The following is a 20751-nucleotide window of genomic DNA, read 5'->3' on the forward strand; positions in this document are numbered from 1 at the left end:
AAAACTTTGAAAAAAAAAGATTAAAATAGTAATAACATGTGTCTCAAGTAGCCTATGACAACCAAGTTCAGCTCCTGGCCTTCATCTGTGGCTCAGCTACTAAGCCTTGTGGAACCATTTCTACTGACAGGAGAAGGGGCAAAGGCAGGTTACTGGCACCTTAAAACCAGTCACTTTGGGCAGATGGGGCTCATCAGCCATTGTTGGCAGCTCACCTAGCAGAAGGAAACCTCTGCTGCCCTGCAGCTATACCCATTCGTGAGGAAGGCTTCGGGAGTAAACCCCGAGGGAAAAATCAGAGCTGGAGTCCATAAGGCAGTCTTGCATTGACTGGCAACTCCTGCTGCTGCCAATCCGTATTACTCAGCTGTGTGGAAAGGGGGAGCCTGTTACACGGACAAAAGCTCGCTCTCCATGTTGTATGCCCTGGCTTGCGTATCACATAGAAAGCTAGGATGCAATATCCATGACCAACCCCGACCAATGAAGAGTCCCTGAACTGTTCTGTGTCCCTCCATAGATGCTGCCTGACCTGCTGAGTTCCTCCAGTGTTTTGCATGTGTTGCTCATGGAGTACTTACAGTTGTATAGAGTAACAATAGGCTGAGAGATAAAGTTGGATCACTAAGTAACAATACAGTGGGTATCAAAGTGCCAACGAAGAAGTAGTCAACAATCCAGGAACAGCTTTTCTTCTCCTGTCACCCAATTTCTGAATGGACATTGAACCCATGAACACTACCATCCATACTTTTTTGCATTACTTATTTAACACACACACACACGTGACAGAAGTGCCCGAAGGATCATTGGGGACCCAAGTCACCCCAACCACAAACTGTTCCAGCTGCTACCATCCAGGAAATGATACCGCAGCATAAAAGCCAGGACCAACAGGCTCCGGGACAGCTTCCTTCACCAGGTCATCAGACTGACTAATTCATGCTGATAGAAATGTATTTCTATGTTATATTGACTATCCTGTTGTACATACTATTTATTATAAATTACTATAAGTTGCACATTGCACATTTAGATGGAGACATAATGTAAAGATTTTTACTCCTCATGTATATGAAGGATGTAAGTAATAAAGTCAATTCAATTCAATACATATATATACTTCTTACTGTAATTCAGTTTTTATTATGTATTGCATTGTACTGCTGCAGCAAAGACAACAAATTTCACAATATATGCCAGTGATATTAATCCTGATTCAGATTCAGAAATTACAATAGTGTACTGAGTAACAAGAGAATATTAACAAATAATGAGATTAAAAATGGTACCAAGTGTGTATTGAGTAACAAGTTAATTCTGCAGGAGTTAGGCTCACTGAAGTAACACTTGAATAACCCTGGATTCAACAGGATTTAGTGCCCACGTAACAGGAAGACATAGGAATAATGGAAAGTACCTCAGTTACTGGTTGCCAATCCCAAAGGATTACTCCAGACTTTCCACTGATTCAAAATTCCCCTCATTCCAAAATAGATAGCCTCCAAAAGAAAAATCATACAGGAATTGTAAAGTATTTATTGATCCCAAAAATATTGGTAATGGGTGTAAAGACCTTTTGAGGTTAACAACAATGAGCTACCTGATGGGGAAAGGGAGGGTGGAAATGGCTTGTTTTGCTGCCGTCGCTCTGCCGAGCATTTTGGTCTGTAATGTTGGCGCCGGAATGTGTGCCAACACTTGTGGGCTGCCCCCCTCCCCCAGCACATCCTTAGGTTATTTGGGGTGTTAACACAAACAACTCATGTACAAGTACAAGTTGTTGTTTTGTATGGACGCTGCATATGATTAAGAACCTGAATCTAAATAAAGCAGGGGCTCCATTGATAAGAGTGCTGACTAGCTGCATTACGCCCTGGTATGGGAACACCAATGCCTCCGAGCAAACCATCATACAAAAGGTAGTGGATTCAGCCCAGTACATCATGGGTAAAGCCCTCCCAACCATTGAGCACATCTACATGAAACATTGCCATAGGAAAGCAGCATCTATCCTCAAAGATCCTCTCCTCCCAGATCATGCCCTCTTCTTGCTGCTGCCATCAGGTAGAAGGTACAGGAGCCTCAGGACTTGCACCACCAGGTTCAAGAACAGTCACTACTCTTCAACCATCGAGCTCTTGAACAAAAGGGGATAGCCACACTCATTCTACTTCTGGTGTTCCCACAAGCAATGGTCTCACTTCATGGACTTTTTATCTTACTATTTCATGCTCTCATTATTTATTGCTATTTATTTATAGTTGCTTTTACACAGTTTGTTGTTCATTGATCCTGTTTACAGTTACTGCTCAATAGATTTGCTGAGCATGCTTGCAGGAAAAAGAATCTCAGGGTCGTACGTGGTGACATGTATGTACTCTGATAATAAATGTAACTTTGATAAGGGAACAGGGTGGGTACCTAGTATGGATATGTCAAGTGACCAAAAGTGATAAGATAAAGAAATGGGGTGGAGGGGGTCAAATCATGAATACACCCAGAATGTGCCCATAGTGGGCCACACTGCCACACCTGGATGGGCCAAGTGATCTATTCCTGATCCTACTTGCATTCATGTGCTTTACGTGCTAAATGAGCACAGTACTCTAAGCTCATGCTGACTGATTCTGGAAAAGGATAAACAAATTCTGCAGATGCTGGAAACCCAGAGCAACACACACACAAAATGCTGGAGAAACTCAGCAAGTCAGGCAGCATCTATGGGGGGGGGGGGGGGGGGGAAATAAACGGTTGATGTTTTGGGCCAAAGCCCTTCATCAGAAGTGGAAAGGAAGGGGGAAGTAGCTAGATTAAGAAGGTGAAACAATGGCTAGGAGTACAAGCTGGCAGGTAATAGGAGGGACCAGACGTGAGGGGGAGGGGGTGGAGATGAAGTAAGAAGCTAGGAGGTAATTCCTTCCCCTCCCCCTTCACTCTTTTTCAATTCTCCCTCTTTATGGAATTACTCTTGGTGTGAGTGACTCTATATAAAGGTGTAATCAGAGGACCTGTCCTGGGCCTAGCATGTAAGTACAATTATGAAGAAAGCACGGCAGCGCCTTTACTAACTTAGGAGTTCGTGACGATTTGGCAATTTGGAGAGTGTATTGACCAGCTGCATCACAGCCTGGTATGGAAACACCAATGCCCTTGAATGGAAAATCCTACAAAAAGTAGTGGATACGGCCCAGTCCACCACGGGTAAAGCCCTCCCAGCCACTGAGCACATCTACATGAACATTGTGGCAGGAAAGCAGCGTCCATCATCAGGGAACCCCACCACACTGGACATGCTCTCTCCTCACTGCTGCCATCAGAAAGAAGATACAGGAGCCTCAGGAAGGACTCACACCACCAGGTCCAGGAACACTCATTACCCATCAACCATCAGGCTCTTGAGCTAAAGGTGATAACTTCACTTGCCCCATCACTGAAATGTTCCCACAACCAATGCACCCATTTTCAATGACTCTTCATCTCATGTTCTCAATATTTATTGCTTGTTTATTTATCATTATTATTTCTTCTTTTTGTATTTGAACAGTTTGTTGCCTTCCGCACTCTGGTTGAACAGTCTAGTGGGGTGGTCTTTCATTGATTCTCTTATGGTTACTTCTCCATAGATTTATTGAGCAGGCCCACCAGAAATTTAACCTCAGGGTTGTAGATGGTGACATATACGCACTTTGATAAAAAGATTTACTTTGAACTTTAATCATGATACTAAAGTGCTTTCATGATTGTTGTCAAAAGGTTATATCCTGGGTGTCAGGCTGAGTGATGTTCTTGGAGTTCATCAGCGTACCTGCTTTGACAAACTGTTGGTCTTCATGGATGGGACAGACGATAAATGCTGCCTTACCAGCAATGCTCAGATCATAAAAAATAAATATCAAAAATTCCTTCCATTTCCCCCCCTACAACATCTCCCATCCCCCCTGACATTCTGAATCAAGAGGAGACTTCATTACCTTTAGAAATGGAATTACAAAGGGCCGCAGTGGGAAATTTGTTGCCTCCTGCAGTTTGGAGTGAAATTCCTCGATGGTCACAGTTGAATTCTGCAAGTGTAAGTGAGAGAGTAACAGTCAGTTGGGTGTTTCCATATAAAGCCACATCTCAAGGTGGAGATGCTCATTTGCCGGTGGAAATCAATACTGTGGGATGCAAAGCTTTTGGATTGGTATCCATGTGGAACAGCCCTGGGTAGAGTTGAACTCCTGAATCACTTCCTTAATAATTACAGTCCTGTGCAAAAATCGTACTATATATATTTATATATAGGTAGGGTGCCTAAAACTTTGGCACAGTACTGTAGTAATTTTATGTATTGCTCTGTACCGGTGCCACGCAAAAAAAAAAACTAATTTCATGACATATGTGAGTGACGATAAACCTGATTCTGATCTGGGTCTCTATTGTGGACTGAGAGTGGGAAGGGGGCAGGGAGAGGGGAATCATGGTTGTGAAAAGGGGAAGGGGGGGGGGGGGAGGGAAGCACCAGAGAGACATTCTATAATGATCACTAGATCAATTGTTTGGAATCAAATGACCTTACCTGGTGTCTCAGGGCTGGGTGTGTCTGCACTTGCACCACCTCCCGCCCCGGCATTTCTCCTCTGCCACCTGTCCAACACCCCTCCCGCGGTGCACCACACTTGCCATTCCCAACATCCTTTGCTCCCGCCAGATTTACAATTTGCTCTCCGCTTCACGTTGACAAATACAGTACTGCATGAAAGTCCTAGCTCTATAAACACTATGTCCTGAAGACTCTTGCACATTACTGTATATATAGTTCTACGATTTTTATATCTGATTCTCTATTCTTTAGAGACAGTTGAATGTTGTTTTTTGCTGCACCAACACACCACAGTAAGTTCCTAATACATGTGAATGTATATGGCTAATAAAGTTGATCCTTGATCCTTCATACTAGGTTTCTGTTCAAAAGTATATACAAGGGTTTAGGCAAGGCAGGCTTAATGGGCCGAGTGGCCTACTCCTGCTCCTGTTTTCTTGCATTCTTGTGGTTTATGTGCTGAACATATACAGTACTGTAAGCTCATGATGACTGATTCTCGAAAAACAGAAAAACATAACTATTTAAACGCAAACAACAGGAATTCTGCAGATGCTGGAAATTCAAGCAACACACATCAAAGTTGCTGGTGAACGCAGCAGGCCAGGCAGCATCTGTAGGAAGAGGTGCAGTCGATGTTTCAGGCCGAGACCCTTCGTCAGGACTAACTGAAGGAAGAGTGAGTAAGGGATTTGAAAGTTGGAGGGGAAGGGGGAGATCCAAAATGATAGGAGAAGACAGGAGGGGGAGGGATAGAGCCAAGAGCTGGACAGGTGATAGGCAAAAGGGGATATGAGAGGATCATGGGACAGGAGGTTCCGGAAGAAAGACAAGGGGGGGGGGGACCCAGAGGATGGGCAAGGGGTATATTCAGAGGGACAGAGGGAGAAAAAGGAGAGTGAGAGAAAGAATGTGTGTATAAAAATAAGTAACAGATGGGGTACGAGGGGGAGGTGGGGCCTTAGCGGAAGTTAGAGAAGTCGATTTTCATGCCATCAGGTTGGAGGCTACCCAGACGGAATATAAGGTGTTGTTCCTCCAACCTGAGTGTGGCTTCATCTTTACAGTAGAGGAGGCCGTGGATAGATATGTCAGAATGGGTATGGGATGTGGAATTAAAATGTGTGGCCACTGGGAGATCCTGCTTTCTCTGGTGGACAGAGCGTAGATGTTCAGCAAAGCGGTCTCCCAGTCTGCGTCGGGTCTCGCCAATATATAAAAGGCCACATCGGGAGCACCGGACGCAGTATATCACCCCAGTCGACTCACAGGTGAAGTGTTGCCTCACCTGGAAGGACTGTTTGGGGCCCTGAATGGTGGTAAGGGAGGAAGTGTAAGGGCATGTGTAGCACTTGTTCCGCTTACACGGATAAGTGCCAGGAGGGAGATCAGTGGGGAGGGATGCGGGGGGAACGAATGGACAAGTGAGTTGCGTAGGGAGCGATCCCTGCGGAATGCAGAGAGATGGGGGGAGGGAAAGATGTGCTTAGTGGTGGGATCCCGTTGGAGGTGGCGGAAGTTACGGAGAATAATATGTTGAACCCGGAGGCTGGTGGGTTGGTAGGTGAGGACCAGGGGAACCCTATTCCTAGTGGGGTGGCGGGAGGATGGAGTGAGAGCAGATGTACGTGAAATGGGGGAGATGCGTTTAAGAGCAGAGTTGATAGTGGAGGAAGGGAAGCCCCTTTCTTTAAAAAAGGAAGTATAACATAAGTATTTAGCTGCTGGAAATCCAGCGCAACACACACACACACACAAAATGCTTGAGGAACTCAGGAGGTCAGGCAGCATCTATAGAAATGAATAAGCAGTCAATGGTTCAGTCTTAGACCCCTTATCAGGACTAGAAAGGAAGGGGGAAGACACTAGAATACGAAGGTGAAGGAAAGAGAAGGAGTACAAGCTAGAAGGTGACAGGAGAGATGAATTAAGAAGCTCAGAGGTTACTTACCCCTTCCCCCTTCCTTCTTCTTCAACTCCCCACTCTGGCTCCCCTCTTACCTCTTCTCTTCTTCTCACCTGCCCATCACCTTCCCCCGGTGCCCCTCCACCTTCCCTTTCTCCCATGGTCTACACTCCTCTCCTATCACTTGTCAGCTCTTTACCTTTCCCACCTATCCCCTCCCAGCTTCCTACTTCACCATCCCCTCCCACACTGACTACTTCACCATCCCCTCCCACACTGACTATTTATTCATTTTCCACAGATGCTGCCTGACCTGCTGAGTTCCTTCTGGGGAAAAAAAATAGGCTACCATTTGCATCCGTTATTGTATTTAGTTCAATATATTCAAATATCCACCTTTGCATCCTGCAAGAATCCCCATCCAGGGCTATCCCAATTTATATCAGTAAGATATAGGAGCAGAAATAGATCACGAGCCCAAAACTCTGCTCCACCATTCAATCGTGGCCTATTTATTTTCCCCTCTCAACTCCATTCTCCTGCCTTCTCCCCATAACCTTTGACACCCTTACTAATTGAGTACCCCTCAACCTCGGCTTTAAGTATACCAATGACTTGGTCTCCACAGTCGTTTGTGGCAATGAATTCCACAGATTCACCCCCCTCTGGCTGAAGAATATCCTTGTGAATAGAGCTCTACTAGAGAATAACAGCTTCCTGGCATCACCGACCACATGGAAACCACTCCATTAGTAAACCGACAGTTTGTGAATCGACAACTAACAGTCCCAAGGAAGCGCTTCACCATGGGCAGACACATTATCTGTGGTTTCGATAGAGGCAAAATGGTCAATAAGTTGTGAAATCTGTTTGGCACGGATAGGGTGGAATGCATGCTGTTTTTTTTTCCCAGGCAGAGGGAAGACAAAGGATGTAGAACACAGAACAGTACAGCACAGGAACAGGCTATTCGACCCATGATGTTGCGCGGAACCAGCTAAATAGTAAATCAAAACCCCCCCCCCAAAACTAATCCCTCTTACCTACACCATGTCCATATCCCTCCATCTTGCTTACATCCATGTCCCTATCTAAACATCTCTTAATATACTGTATTTGCCTCAACCCACCACACCAGGCAGTGCTTTCCTTTATCAGATCTCCCCACAGCCTTCGCCACGCCAAAGAAAACCACCCGAGTTTGTCCAGCTTCAAATGCCCTCTAAATCAGGCAGCATCCTGGTCAACCTCTTGCACCCTCTCTAAAGCCTCGACATCCTTCCTATAGTGGGGCAAACAGAACTGTACGCAATACGCCAGATGTGGCTAACCGACATTCTATAAAGTTGGAACATGACCAATTGACAGATTTTAAGTGAGAGGGTAAAAATCTTAAAAGGAGGTGGTCAGTATAAAAGATGAGCCTGAGGTGACTGGTGGACAGAGAAGCGATGTAAGATGACAGGCAGGTTACATCAAGTAGGGGAGGGGATGAAAGTGGGAGATTGTGGTTAGTTAATGTCTTCCTTTACTGGCCATCTCCCCACTCCCCACTTGACTGTCAGTCCTCAGGTCAAATTTCGTCCCCCCAACAGATGCTTCTTGATTTCGAGAACCTCAAGTGGATTGTTTGTTGCTCCAGATTCCAACACCTGAAGTCTCTTATGTCTCTCAAATACACTCTGTGGTCACTCTATTAGGTACACCTGCTTGTTAATGCAAATATCTAAATCAGCCAATCACGAGGCAGCAACTCAACCCATAAAAGCATGCAGACATGGTCAAGAGGTTCAGTTGTTGCTCAGGCCAAACATCAGAATGGGGAAGAAACGTGATCTAAGTGACTTTCACTATGGAATGATTGTTGGTGCCAGCCAGGATGGTTTGAGTATCTCAGAAACAACTGATCTCCTAGAATTTTCACACACAACAGACTCTAAAGCAGGGGCTCCCAACCCTTTTTATGCCGCGGACTCCTACCATTACCAGAGGGGTCAGTGGACTCCAGGTTGGGAATTCCTGCTCTAGAGTTTACACAGAATGGTGCAAGAAATATGAAAGCAGTGAGCAGCAGTTCTGTGGGTGAAAACGCCTTGTTAATGAGAGAGGTCAGAGGACAATGGACAGACTGGTTTAAGCTGACAGGAAGGCAACAGTGATTCAAATAACCAGGTGTTACAACAGTGGTGTGCAGAAGAACATCTCTGACCACACACCACGTTGAACTTTGAAGTGGATGGGCTACAGCAACAGAAGACCACAAACGTACTCAGGGCATCAAAAGAATACAGCGAGAAGGCAGGTGTATGGAGTGGGATATGGGATCAGCCATGATGGAATGGTGGAGCAGTATCGATGGGCTGAATGGCCTAATTTTGCTTCTATGTCTTATGGTCTCGTACTCAGTCCACAAACAAGAGAAAATATGCGAACGCTGGAAATCCGAGCTATACACACAAAATGCTGGAGGAATCGAGCAGGCCAGGCAGCATCTATGGAAAAGAAAACAGTCGATGTTTCAGTCTGAAACATTGATTATACTTTCTTCCATAGATACTGCCTGGCCTGCTGAATTCCTCCAGCATTTTGTGTGTGTTGCTCATAAACTCAGTGGCCACTTTATTAAGTACAGGAGGTCCCTCATAAAGTGGCCATTGGTGTATTTTCCAGTGCTGTGGGTCTAAGAGGAAAGGGCACCAGAGGAAACTGAAAACCTAGTTTGGAGAGTCTACAAATCTCTGTGAGTCTGCTGGGGAGTCAATGTCCAAAGTCCGAGTCTGCCGGAGGCCAGGTTAGAGGTCTGTATATGTGTGTCGGTGGGTAGGTGGGAGGGAGTAGGCACAGGATTTGACTTCCTGTTATTGTTTTGTTGTCTGTTGTGTTCTGCATTGTTCTGCCGAGCATTGTGGGAAGGCTATGTTGGCGCCAGAATGCGACCTGCCCCCAGCACGTCCTTAGGTTGTGTTGGTTGTTAAGGCAAATGACGAATTTCACTAAGCATGTGATAAATAAATGTGGCATCTGAACACTGTAGGGTCAAAGGGCCTGTTTCTGCACTGTACTGTCGTTTGGACGACAATATGGATGTTTGGATGACGATTTAGGTGCTGGGCCAGATTGAAAAGGTCGGGGGTCAGGGCCTGAGGTGAGGGACATGGCGGTTCAGCTTGCTGCTCCGCTCGGCACTGGACTAAGGGTCTGGGGACGGACTCTCCGTGGACTTCAGTTCAGAACACTATTTACTTGCATTTATTGTTTGCGTGATGTTTTTTCTCTGCACATAGGGTGTTTGATAGTCTTTTTTAATGAATTCTTCTGTGTTTCTATGTTTTGTGACTGCCTGTTAGCAGACAAATCTCGAGGTTGTATAACGTATATACACTTTGATAACAAGTACACTTTAAACTTTTTAAGTTCTATGTAGAAGTGGGTTGGTCATCTCCAGCCTAACTGTGCATGAATAAGAGGGTCAAATGGCCTCCCATCCTTTCCCTCTGCACCAACGCCCCCTCATTCCCAGCAGCGATTCCACCACCCCTGTGAAATTACTCACCACGAGCGCCAGCACCAGGCTGCGCACCCGCTCCCCGATCTCTGGCGAGATGTCGTTGCCGAACTGCTGCAGCGTGGTCAGGAATCGCTTCAGCTTGCTGAGTTGCCGTGCGCCGCAGGTGGCGGGGAGCTGCTGGCTGGCGAGCGAGGACGAGGGGCCGTTGGTGAACCGCTGGGGCGGGGATGGCACCCCATTCAGGGCAGGCGGGGAGTGCTCGACGCCATTGGGCACTGCGGGAGAGGACATACACAGACACACACGTACACGCATGTATACAAACACAGATGCAAACACGCATACATGAGCATGCACACATATATAGAGAGAGAGAGTTACAAACAGACACACACACATACATAGAAACAGACACATACACATATAGACACACACAGATGAGATATACACAGAGGTACAAACAAATCCACACCAACACAGATATACACACACAGATCCACATGCATACAAATTGTAGTCACACAAACAGAAACATATACACAGATGAGATCCACATACATAGGCACGTGCATGCATGCACAGAGAGACACACGCATGCACACACCAACACAGACAAAGAGGCACATAAATTCGCAGACATGCATGAGCACGCACACCCATACAGATGCAAATACACGTACACACAGATGTAAATATTATGGTAAAAGCACATTCAGATCCACACAGACATATATAGATTCACATGCGCAGATGTGGGCAGACAAACAGACACAGACAGACAGACAGACACACACACACACACACACACACACACACACACACACACACACACAATCCAGTTAGTCAGGTTATTTGAGCATAACACTTAAATCTAACTTACAGTTGAAGTCAGAGGTTTACATACACTTAGATTGAAGTCATTATAACTCATTGTTTAACCACGCCACGGATTTAATTTTAGTAAACTATAGTTTTGGCAAGACGTTGAGGACATCTACTTTGTGCATGACACGAGTAATTTTTCCAACAATTGTTTACAGACAGATTATTTCACTTTTAATTGACTGTATCATAATTCCAGTGGGTCAGAAGTTTACAAACAAAATCAAAATAAATTAGCCAAGACCTCAGAAAAAAAAATTGTGGACCTCCACAAGTCTGGTTCACTCCAGGGAGCAATTTCCAAATGCCTGAAGGTACCACGTTCATCTGTACAAACAATAGCATGCAAGTATAAGCACCATGGGACCACGCAGCCGTCATACCGCTCAGGAAGGAGATGCATTCTGTCTCCTAGAAAATGAACGGACTTTAGCGTGAAAAGTGCAAATCAATCCCAGATCAACAGCAAAGGACCTCGTGAGGATGCTGGAGGAAACAGGTAGATAAGTGTCTATACACACAGTAAAACGAGTCCTATATCGACATAACCTGAAAGGCTGCTCAGCAAGGAAGAAGCCACTGCTCCAAAACCACTGTAAAAAAGCCAGACTATGGTTTGCAAGTGCTAATGGGGACAAAGATCTTACTTTTTGGAGAAATGTCCTCTGGTCTGATGAAACAAAAATTGAACTGTTTGGCCATAATGACCATCATTATAGCAACACACATCAAAGTTGCTGGTGAACGCAGCAGGCCAGGCAGCATCTCTAGGAAGAGGTACAGTCGACGTTTCGGGCCGAGACCCTTTGTCAGGACTAACTGAAAGAAGAGCTAGTAAGAGATTTGAAAGTAGGAGGGGGAAGGGGAGATCCAAAATGATAGGAGAAGACAGGAGGGGGAGGGATGGAGCCAAGAGCTGGACAGTTGATTGGCAAAAGGGATATGAGAGGATCATGGGACAGGAGGCTGAGGGAGAAAGAAAAGGGGGAGGGGGGGAACCCAAAGGATGGGCAAGGGGTATAGTGAGAGGGACAGAGGGAGAAAAGGGAAAGAGAGAAAAAGAATGTGTGTATATAAATAAATAACAGATGGGGTACGAGGGGGAGGTGGGGCATTAGCAGAAGTTTGAGAAGTCAATGTTCATGCCATCAGGTTGGAGGCTACCCAGACGGAATATAAAGTGTTGTTCCTCCAACCTGAGTTGGCTTCAGCTTTACAGTAGAGGAGGCCGTGGATAGACATGTCAGAATGGGAATGGGATGGAAAAAGGGTGAGGCTTGCAAGCCGAAGAACACCATCCCAACCGTGAAGCATGGAGGTGGCAGCATCATGTTGTGGGGGTGCTTTGCTACAGGAGGGACTGGTGCACTTCACAAAATAGATGGCATCATGAGGAAGGAAAATTATGTGGATATATTGAAGCAACATCTCAAGACATCAGCCAGGAAGTTAAAGCTCAGTCGCAAATGGGTCTTCCAAATAGAAAATGACCCCAACCATACCTCCAAAGTTGTGGCAAAATTGCTTAAAGACAACAAGGTCAAGGTATTGGAGTGGCCATCACAAAGCCCTGACCTCAATCCGATAGAAAATTTGTGGGCAGAACTGAAAAAGCGTGTGCAAGCAAGGAGGCCGACAAACCTGACTCAGTTACACCAGTTTTGTCTGGAGGAATGGAACAAAATTCCAGCAACTTACTGTGAGAAGCTTGTGAAAGGTTATCCAAAACATTTGACCCAAGTTAAACAATTTAAAGGCAAAGCTACCAAATATTAACAAAGTGTAGGTAAACTTCTAACCCACTGGGAATGTGATGAAAGAAATAAAAGCTGAAATAAATCATTCTCTCCACTATTATTCTGACATTTCACATTCTTAAAATAAAGTAGTGATCTTAACTGACCCAAGACAGGGAATGTTTTCTAGGATTAAATGTCAGGAATTGTGAAAAACTGAGTTTAAATGTATTTGGCTAAGATGTATGTAAATGTCTGACTTCAACTATAATTTAACAACCTTCTTAAAAGACAGCAAAATAAACAGTTCGCATTTACTTAGAGTCTTTCATATCTCAGATGAATGGAATGTACTTTGGGGAATCCTGCAGCAAAGGCTCTACAAAAACATGGGTAATCCCTACTTCAAAACCAGCCAACTTTAAATTAGGGGCTTGCGGAGCCATTGATCTAAGGGTTTAGTCTGGGACGAAGTGAGTTTCCTGTGCATTTGGAATCTCACCCCAGGAATGCCCTACTCCGTTCTGGATAACACATTTTGGGACAGTAGGGTAAAGTTCTGAGCACAGGTAGAGGCAACCCCAGTGATTTCCAGTGGCAGGAACACTAGTGACCAAAGGGTCACTAGTTTGGGTTTGGGTCATCGGCTGACAAGGAGGCAAAGGAAGCCCCAGCTCATGATTATGAACATAATGCCTTAAAGTGTATTCAATGGTAGAATGCAAAGGGTCAGTGAGTAACCGCTTGAAGGGTAAGGGTATAATGGTGCAGTGAGTAGAGTCACTGCCTCACGGCTCCTGTAATTCCGGTTCAATCCCGAGCTCCAGTGCTGTCACTGAGGAATTTACCCATTCTCCCCGCCACTGTACAAATTTCCTCCGTGTGTGCTCTGGTTTCCTCCCATATCCAAAAGATGTGCTGATTCGGAGATTAACTGGCCACCGGGAAGTGTATGTGGGTGGTGGAGTGTGTGGCAGACAAGGTAACAGGGAAAATTAATGGGGACATGGGACTGTCCTGTGAGCCAATGAGGGCTCAATGGACCAAATGGCCTCCTGCTGTGCCATAAGGAAATATGAAAAATGGAATGCAGAGAGGTGGGTGATGGGAAGAAAATGGGACAGCTAGATGATGGATAGGTCTAACAATCAGTTTCTTATTGGAGGGAAATCATTCTATGACGGGCTGAAAGGACTACCTCTGCTTCTATGTCTTATGGCCTTATGATTCTGATACAAGTTGGGGAAAAGGATAAGCAGACGTCAAAGAGGGTTCTTACAGGGGGAGAAAATCTCTGGTTAGATCAAAGGGCACCATTCTTACAGTGTGGGTGCCAAAGTAGCGTAGCAGTTAGCCCAGTTACAGTTGGGGACACCAGAGGTTAGATCAGTTACAGCTTGGGGCATCGGAGGTTAGCACAGTGCTATTACAGTTTAGGGCATCAGTGCTTAGCCCAGTGCTATTACTGCTTAGGGCATTGGAGGTTAGCCCAATGCTATTATTGGCTTTGGAGGTTAGCCCAGTTACAGCTGGGGGCACCAGAGGCCCAGTGCTAGTACAGTTTAGGGCATCAGAGTTCAATTCTGATGCCAGTTACGAGGAGTTTATACAAGCTCCCTGTGACCACATGGGTTTTCTTCCGGGTATTCCGGCTTCCTCCCACATTCTGAAGATGTACCGGTTAGCAGGTTAATTGGTCATTGTAAATAGTCCTAGGGTTGAATAAGTGAGTTACTGGGTGGTGCAGCTCGTTGGGCCAGCATCTCTAAATACATAAAGCAAGAACAGACTACATGTAGAATTGGAGTTGAGAGGGAAAATAAGGCAGCCATGATCAAAAACCAGAGCAGACTCGATGGCCTGAAAGGTCTTATTTTGCTCCTATGCCTAATGGTCTGGAGTATTGCATTTACAAACGTAATTCTGGTGGCTACGTTTACAGGAAAGATGCGGAAGAGAGTGCAGAAGAGATTCACTGGGATGCTGCCTGGATTTGAGGGCATAAGGAAAGGTTGCACAAAATGGGGTTGCCCAGGGGAGACCTGAGAGAAGTTTGTAAGATTATGGGAGACAGGTGCAGTGTTTGTTGAAAAAAAAACAAAACATCAATAATTCCTTTCCTCCCACATACCCAGCTCAACCTACTGAGCAAATTGATCATTGCTCCAAATTCCAGCATCTGCAGGTTCTTGTGTTTTCTATGCTGTAGAACAGGGGTTCCCAAACCTTTTTTTCATGCCATGGTCTAAAACCACTAACCAAGCGCCAGGTTGGGAACCCCTGCTCGAGAGTCTGGGGCTGGCACTTGAACCCTCAGCATTCTAGCTCAGAGGAATGACAGCCAGCAAGCCTAAGCACAGCAGTCTTATCGGGGCCACAGAAATGAGTTCAAAATGAATGGCTGCATCATGGCCTGGTATGGAAACACCAATGCCTTTGAATTGAAAACCCTACAAAAGGGAGTGGATTTGGCGCAGTAATCAGGGGTAAAGCCACCCCAATCATTGAGCACATCTGCATGAAACGCTGTCACAGGAAAGCAGCATCCATCATCAGAGTTCACCACCACCCAGGCTGTGCTCTTTTCTTGCTGCTGCCGTCAGGTAGCAGGTACAAGTGCATCAGGACTCGCACCACTAGGAACAACCATTGGGCTCTTGAATAAAAGGGGATAACTACATTCACTTGCCCCATCATTGAGGTTCCCACAACCAATCATCTCACTTTAAGGACTGTTTATCTCATTATTTCATGTTCTCATTATTTATTGCTACTTACTTATATTTGAATTTGCACAGTTTTGTTGTCTTCTGCACTCTGGTTGCTCTTTCATTGATCCTGTTATAGTTGCTATTCTATAGATTTGCTGGGCTTGGAAAAAGAATCTCAGGGTTGCATGTGGTGACGATGATAATAAAAGTTTGAACTTTGAACAGGAGGCTGCAAGGGGGGTGAACTAGAAAATGATAATCTGCTTTAGACAGAGACATGAATGTGCAGGCAACGAAGGATGTGGATGATACACAAAAGCAGACATTTAAATCAGTACAACCATGGACCAAATGGCCTATCCAGTGGTGTAATGTACTGTTTCTGGCTCCCCTCTTACCCTCTCTCTTCTCCACCCCTGCCCATCTCCTCCCTGAGTCCCCTCCTCCTTCCCTTTCTCCCAAAGTCCATTCTCGTCTCCTATCAGATGCCTTCTTCATGTGCCGTTTCCTTTTCCACATATCAGCTCTCAGCTTCTCATTTCATCTCTCCTCCCTCACCCACCCACCTTATCTCACCTATCACGTGCCAACTTGTACTCCTTCGCCTCCCCCCACCTTCTTATTCTGTCCCCTTCCTTTTGAGTCCTGATGAAGGCTCTCAGCCCAGAACATCAACTGTTTATCCCCCTCCATGGATGCTGACTGAACTGCCAAGTTCCTCGGGAACTTTGTGTATTGCTCAGAATTTCCAGCATCTGCAAAACCTCTTCAGCTTCTGTTCTATGTTCTTTATGAGTTTTTGTTTTGAACAAGTGAATGCTGGATTGGATGATTTTTTTTTCAGATTACGTAACGATCATATTATTGAACCATAGAGCACGGAAACAGACCTTTCAGCCCATCGAGACTGGACCAACCATCAAGCACCCCATGTTATACTCATCCTACCCATTTTATTCTCCACAAAACTCATTAACTCTGCCAGTCCTACCACTCACCTTCAACTTATAGCAGCTAATTCATCTACCGATCAGCAGCCAAAGGGGAGAACGCGCAAACTCCACACAGATATCACCCGAGGCTGGGATTGAACCCGGGTCTCTGGGGCTATGAGGAAGCAGCTCTACCGGCTGCGCCACTCTGCCCTCCCACTGGCCTTAGTGGAGGATTGCAAGTGATGAAGCCTCATTCACTCTATACCTCTCAACACCCTTCTCACAGGATCCCAAGGGTTCCCAACCACTTTTATGCCATGGACCCCTACCATCAACCGATGGGTCCACGGACCACAGTGTCCGTGAACAAAAGACGCCTTTTGCTTGAACCTTTGAAGCCTATAGAATATTGAAAGACCCAGAAAGAATGGATGTGGAGAGGATGTTTACACTGGTGGGGAGTAGGACCAGAGAGCACAGCATCAGAACAGAAGGATATCCATTTAGAACAGAGATGAGGAAAGTTTTCTTTAGCCAGAGGGTGGTGAATCTGTGGAATTCACTGCCACAGACAGCTGTGGAAGCCAAGTCATTGGGTACATTTAAAGTGGAGGTTAATATGTTCTTGATTAATCGGTGAGTCAATGGTCACGGGAAGAAGGCAGGAGAATGGGATTGAGAGGAATAACAAACCAGCCATGATGGAATGGTGCAGCAGAGTTGATGGGCTTATTGGCTGGGTTCTACTGCTGTGTCTCACGGTTTATGCACACAGATTGCCACTGTAATTGAGCAACCCCAGGAAAGCGCTGCAGCAGCACGACCAACACACTGGCCGTTAACAAAAACTTACATGACGTGGGTGTGAAGGATGTTGCACGTGGTGCCCCTTGGTTCCCTGAGGGCGGTGGAGGCATGGTCGGTGGCGTGGCCCTGGATTGGGCCTTCACATCCACAGGAGATCCTGGCATCATGGGACGCTTCTTCTCTCCGTTGACTGCTTAGTGACACAACAAGAAAAAAGAACATTTTCTTAGGACACTTAAAATCCAAACACCGTGGAGTTCCCCGAGATCAGATTTGCTCATCCAACACTTTCTGTTCTGGATTTAGTTCTATTTTGCCTCAAACTACCATCAGAGAGGAGGTACAGGAGGAAATCTGCAGACGCTGGAATTTCAAGCAACACGCATAAAAGTTGCTGGTGAACGCAGCAGGCCAGGCAGCATCTTTAGGAAGAGGTACAGTCGATGTTTCAGGCTGAGACCCTTCGTCAGGACTAACGTATTAGGGTTAGGGTTAGGGTGACGAAGGGTCTTGGCCCGAAATGTCCACTGTACCTCTTCCTAGAGATACTGCCTGGCCTGCTGCGTTCACTATCAGAGAGAAGGTACAGGAGCCAGAAGACACACGCTCATCATTTTAGGAACAGCTTCTTCCCCTCTGCCATCAGATTCAAAATGATCCAAGAAGCCATGAACACTATCGTTTTTCTCTGTTTGCATAACTTATCTTTTTATATACTTTATTATAACTTACAGAATTTCTTTTTATGTATTGCACTGTACTGCTGCTACGAGCAACACATTTTTCGACATGGTGGCCACTTTATCAGGTACACCCGTTCATTAATGTAAGCAGAGCTACTAGGACTTGACATTTCAATCAATCACGTGGCAGCAACTCAGTGCATAAAAACAAGTATTCACGGTCAAATTTCAGTTGTTGGGTCAGACCACACCAGAATGGGGAAGAAATGTGACCTAAGTGACTTTGACCCTGGAATGATTGTTGGTGCCAGATGGGGTGGTTTGAGTATCTCAGAAAGAGCTGATCTCCTAGGGTGTTCATACACAACAGTCTCTAGAGTTTACAGAGAATGTTGCAAAACACAAAAATCATCTTGTGCAGCTCTGTGGGTGAAATCATCTTGTTAATGAGAGAGGTCAGAGGAGAATGGCTAGACAGGTTCAAGCTGACAGGAGACAACAGTAACTCAAATAACTAAGCAAGGTACCTAATGAAGTAGCCAGTGAGTGTATTTATAAGTTCAGGCTGAAATACTCTAGTCGGGCGTTCTGTAGACTGGAAGCTTCCAGAGTCCAACAAGTTTTGAATCTGTAGTATAATACTATAATAATTACCTTACATATTATGTTATTCCTCTCTGCGCCTTGTGGCACATCGGACGGCAACTTTCCCAATTTTTTTTTTTAGCACTTTTGTTTGTTTTTCTGTTACGAGGTTGAGTTGCTAGCTCAAAGCTCAAGCCAGCACAGATGGAAAGTATGCAAGGAGTGGCCCCATTCGAACCCGTGACCACACGCCTTGCAGTCCAGTGCCAATGCCTCAACACCACCCCTGGCAAATTAACTCATATGGCTAGAATTTAAAATTAACTAAAATCTGTGTACTTAATATACCAATGTAACTTGTGCAATCTCAACCAACAGGGTATGTAATTTACACAAACATTAGTTAACAGACATTTCTCAGGACCCTTACGATACTCTGGACTCTCTATAATTACAAAGAACAGACCTTCTACTCCCTTCTCCCTTGTAGCCATTCTTCTCCATTAAGCGAAGGGCTTGCTCTTCTCTGAGCTGACACTGACCTGACATGAGAAGAGTGGGCAAATTCCACAGTGCTGAAAAATCTGTGAAGGTCCAAGAGATCAGATGGACTCCATGCGCTGAAATATCATTGGGGAATTGGAGTTCTCGACAATATTCCTGGTAAGGAAATGTTGCTTAAATTGAGTGCAAAGAGATGAGCCAAGCAGAACAGCGAGCAGAGAGGAAGAAGAGGGCTGGAATTGTGCAGCTGCCTGCCAGATGTGTTTTATAATTAAGCTGCTGCAGATCAAGAAATAATTAGCTCCAGACAATTTTGAAAGACCACCACGGTACTCTCCCTGTTGCAGACATTTCCTGTGCTGGGAAGTGGCACATGGACTTGAGAAGGCAGTTCTTCTCCACCCCCACCCTTCCCAGTAACACACAGTATGTTCCTGTAATGAAAATGCAGAGCTACGACCCCACATGCTTCTGTCATGCATGATGTGAGACCTCCTATCATGTGTGAGCCATCTGTCAACAAAGGGAAAAGGTTTTGATGAAGATGGGTGGGAGGTAACTAGTATAGAGCAGAAACACCCTCATAGATGGGCTGAGTAGCCTGCTTTAGTGCTGTAATTCCTTTTAGTATCCCACCACATTACAGTCGTGCAGCAGTTAGCGTAACAGTACACACAGCCAGTGATCAAATGACCAGGGTTCATTTCCCTCGCTGACTGTAAGGAGTTTTTTTGTTTTTCCCATGGCTGTGGTTCCTCCAGGTGCTCTGGTTTCCTCCCAAAGTCCAAAGACATATGGGTTAGTAAGGGTTAGAATGTTGAGGGCATGGTATGTTGGCACTGAATGTCTGGCGGCACCCACGGACTGCTCCATCGCTTCTCAGACTGGGCTGCTCATGCCGCAGATGATACATTTTACTGCTTGTTTTAATGTACAGCACATAAAGATTACATTTATCTGTCTCATGTACTTTGAATCATATGTTGGGTGGCAGGTTGGAGATATGTTTCTACCAAAGGAGGCGTAAGGCACTCCTTCCCTCCGCTGGCCTACAGGCCACCCTTGGGGGAGGTGAAGCATCTGCTTAGCCCCCCGATCAGGGTCATGTGAAGCCAAAGGAGCAGGTGATGAATGGTTGTATGAGCAGCTGGTGTATATCACAAGTCCTGGTTATGCAACTCTGAAGAGTATTGGTAATGGCTGGGGTCATCCATCTTGTAAAGATACTGCCCAGAAGAAGGCAATGGCAAACCACCAAATTTGCCAAGAACAATCACAGTCATGGGACCACGATCGCCCACGTCATACAACACGGCACATAATGATGATGATGCCGTTGAAACATCGAAACATACAGTCAAACGCATTTCTTACAAGGCAATCTGCATATGTGCTGGGGGCAGCCCGCAAGTGTCGCCATGATTCCAGAGTCAACAGAGCATGCTCACTAACCGGTACGGGTTTGGAACATGAGAGGAAACTGGAGCTTCACAGGAAGAACGTACAAACTCCTTGGAGAATTGAATCTTGATCATTATTGCTGTAAATTATTACACTATAAAACTAATCTTTCTTTCGCCTCAGGCCAGACACCATGTCTTACAAAATCTGCATGTTGACAGCTTCAGTGACACAGGTTCCCACGCGTGCTTTCTCTCAGCACACTGCCCAAAACCGCGGTGCCTACCACCGCGCCGGACAAACGTAGCCAGAGCAGGGGAGCACCACCACCTTCACATTCTCCTCCAAGTCACACACAACCCAAGTGGCATCACCGGGTGTAAAACCTGGACCTCCCTACCCCTTAGCAAAGTCTCCAGAAGGACAACAGCTCATCAAAAAGCCAGCTCATGACTTCCCTCTTGTGGGCAAATAGGGACATTAAATAAATACTGGCCTGCCCAGCAAC

At 45.6% G+C, this 20751-nt stretch overlaps 1 protein-coding gene across 6 annotated transcripts in view; it reads right to left on the reverse strand.

Moving 5' to 3' along the window:
- The window catches only part of LOC140187862 (protein CBFA2T2-like), a 221545-nt gene that overhangs the window by 98305 nt on the left and 102489 nt on the right, over window positions 1–20751 (reverse strand). For 4 of the 6 annotated variants that reach the window (XM_072243664.1, XM_072243692.1, XM_072243674.1 and 1 more), the window contains exons 2-4: window positions 17117–17260; window positions 10045–10274; window positions 3975–4064 (exon numbers count right to left, since the gene is read on the reverse strand). In XM_072243664.1, coding sequence (XP_072099765.1) covers window positions 3975–4064; window positions 10045–10274; window positions 17117–17260 — 464 coding nt within the window. Of the gene's footprint in view, window positions 1–3974; window positions 4065–10044; window positions 10275–17116; window positions 17264–20751 lie in introns of all 6 variants that reach the window. The other 2 variants (XM_072243700.1, XM_072243658.1) reach the window with 1 other exon arrangement.

The sequence above is a fragment of the Mobula birostris genome, chromosome 2 (assembly GCF_030028105.1).
Source record: "Mobula birostris isolate sMobBir1 chromosome 2, sMobBir1.hap1, whole genome shotgun sequence".
In the NCBI taxonomy this organism is placed as follows: domain Eukaryota; kingdom Metazoa; phylum Chordata; class Chondrichthyes; order Myliobatiformes; family Myliobatidae; genus Mobula; species Mobula birostris.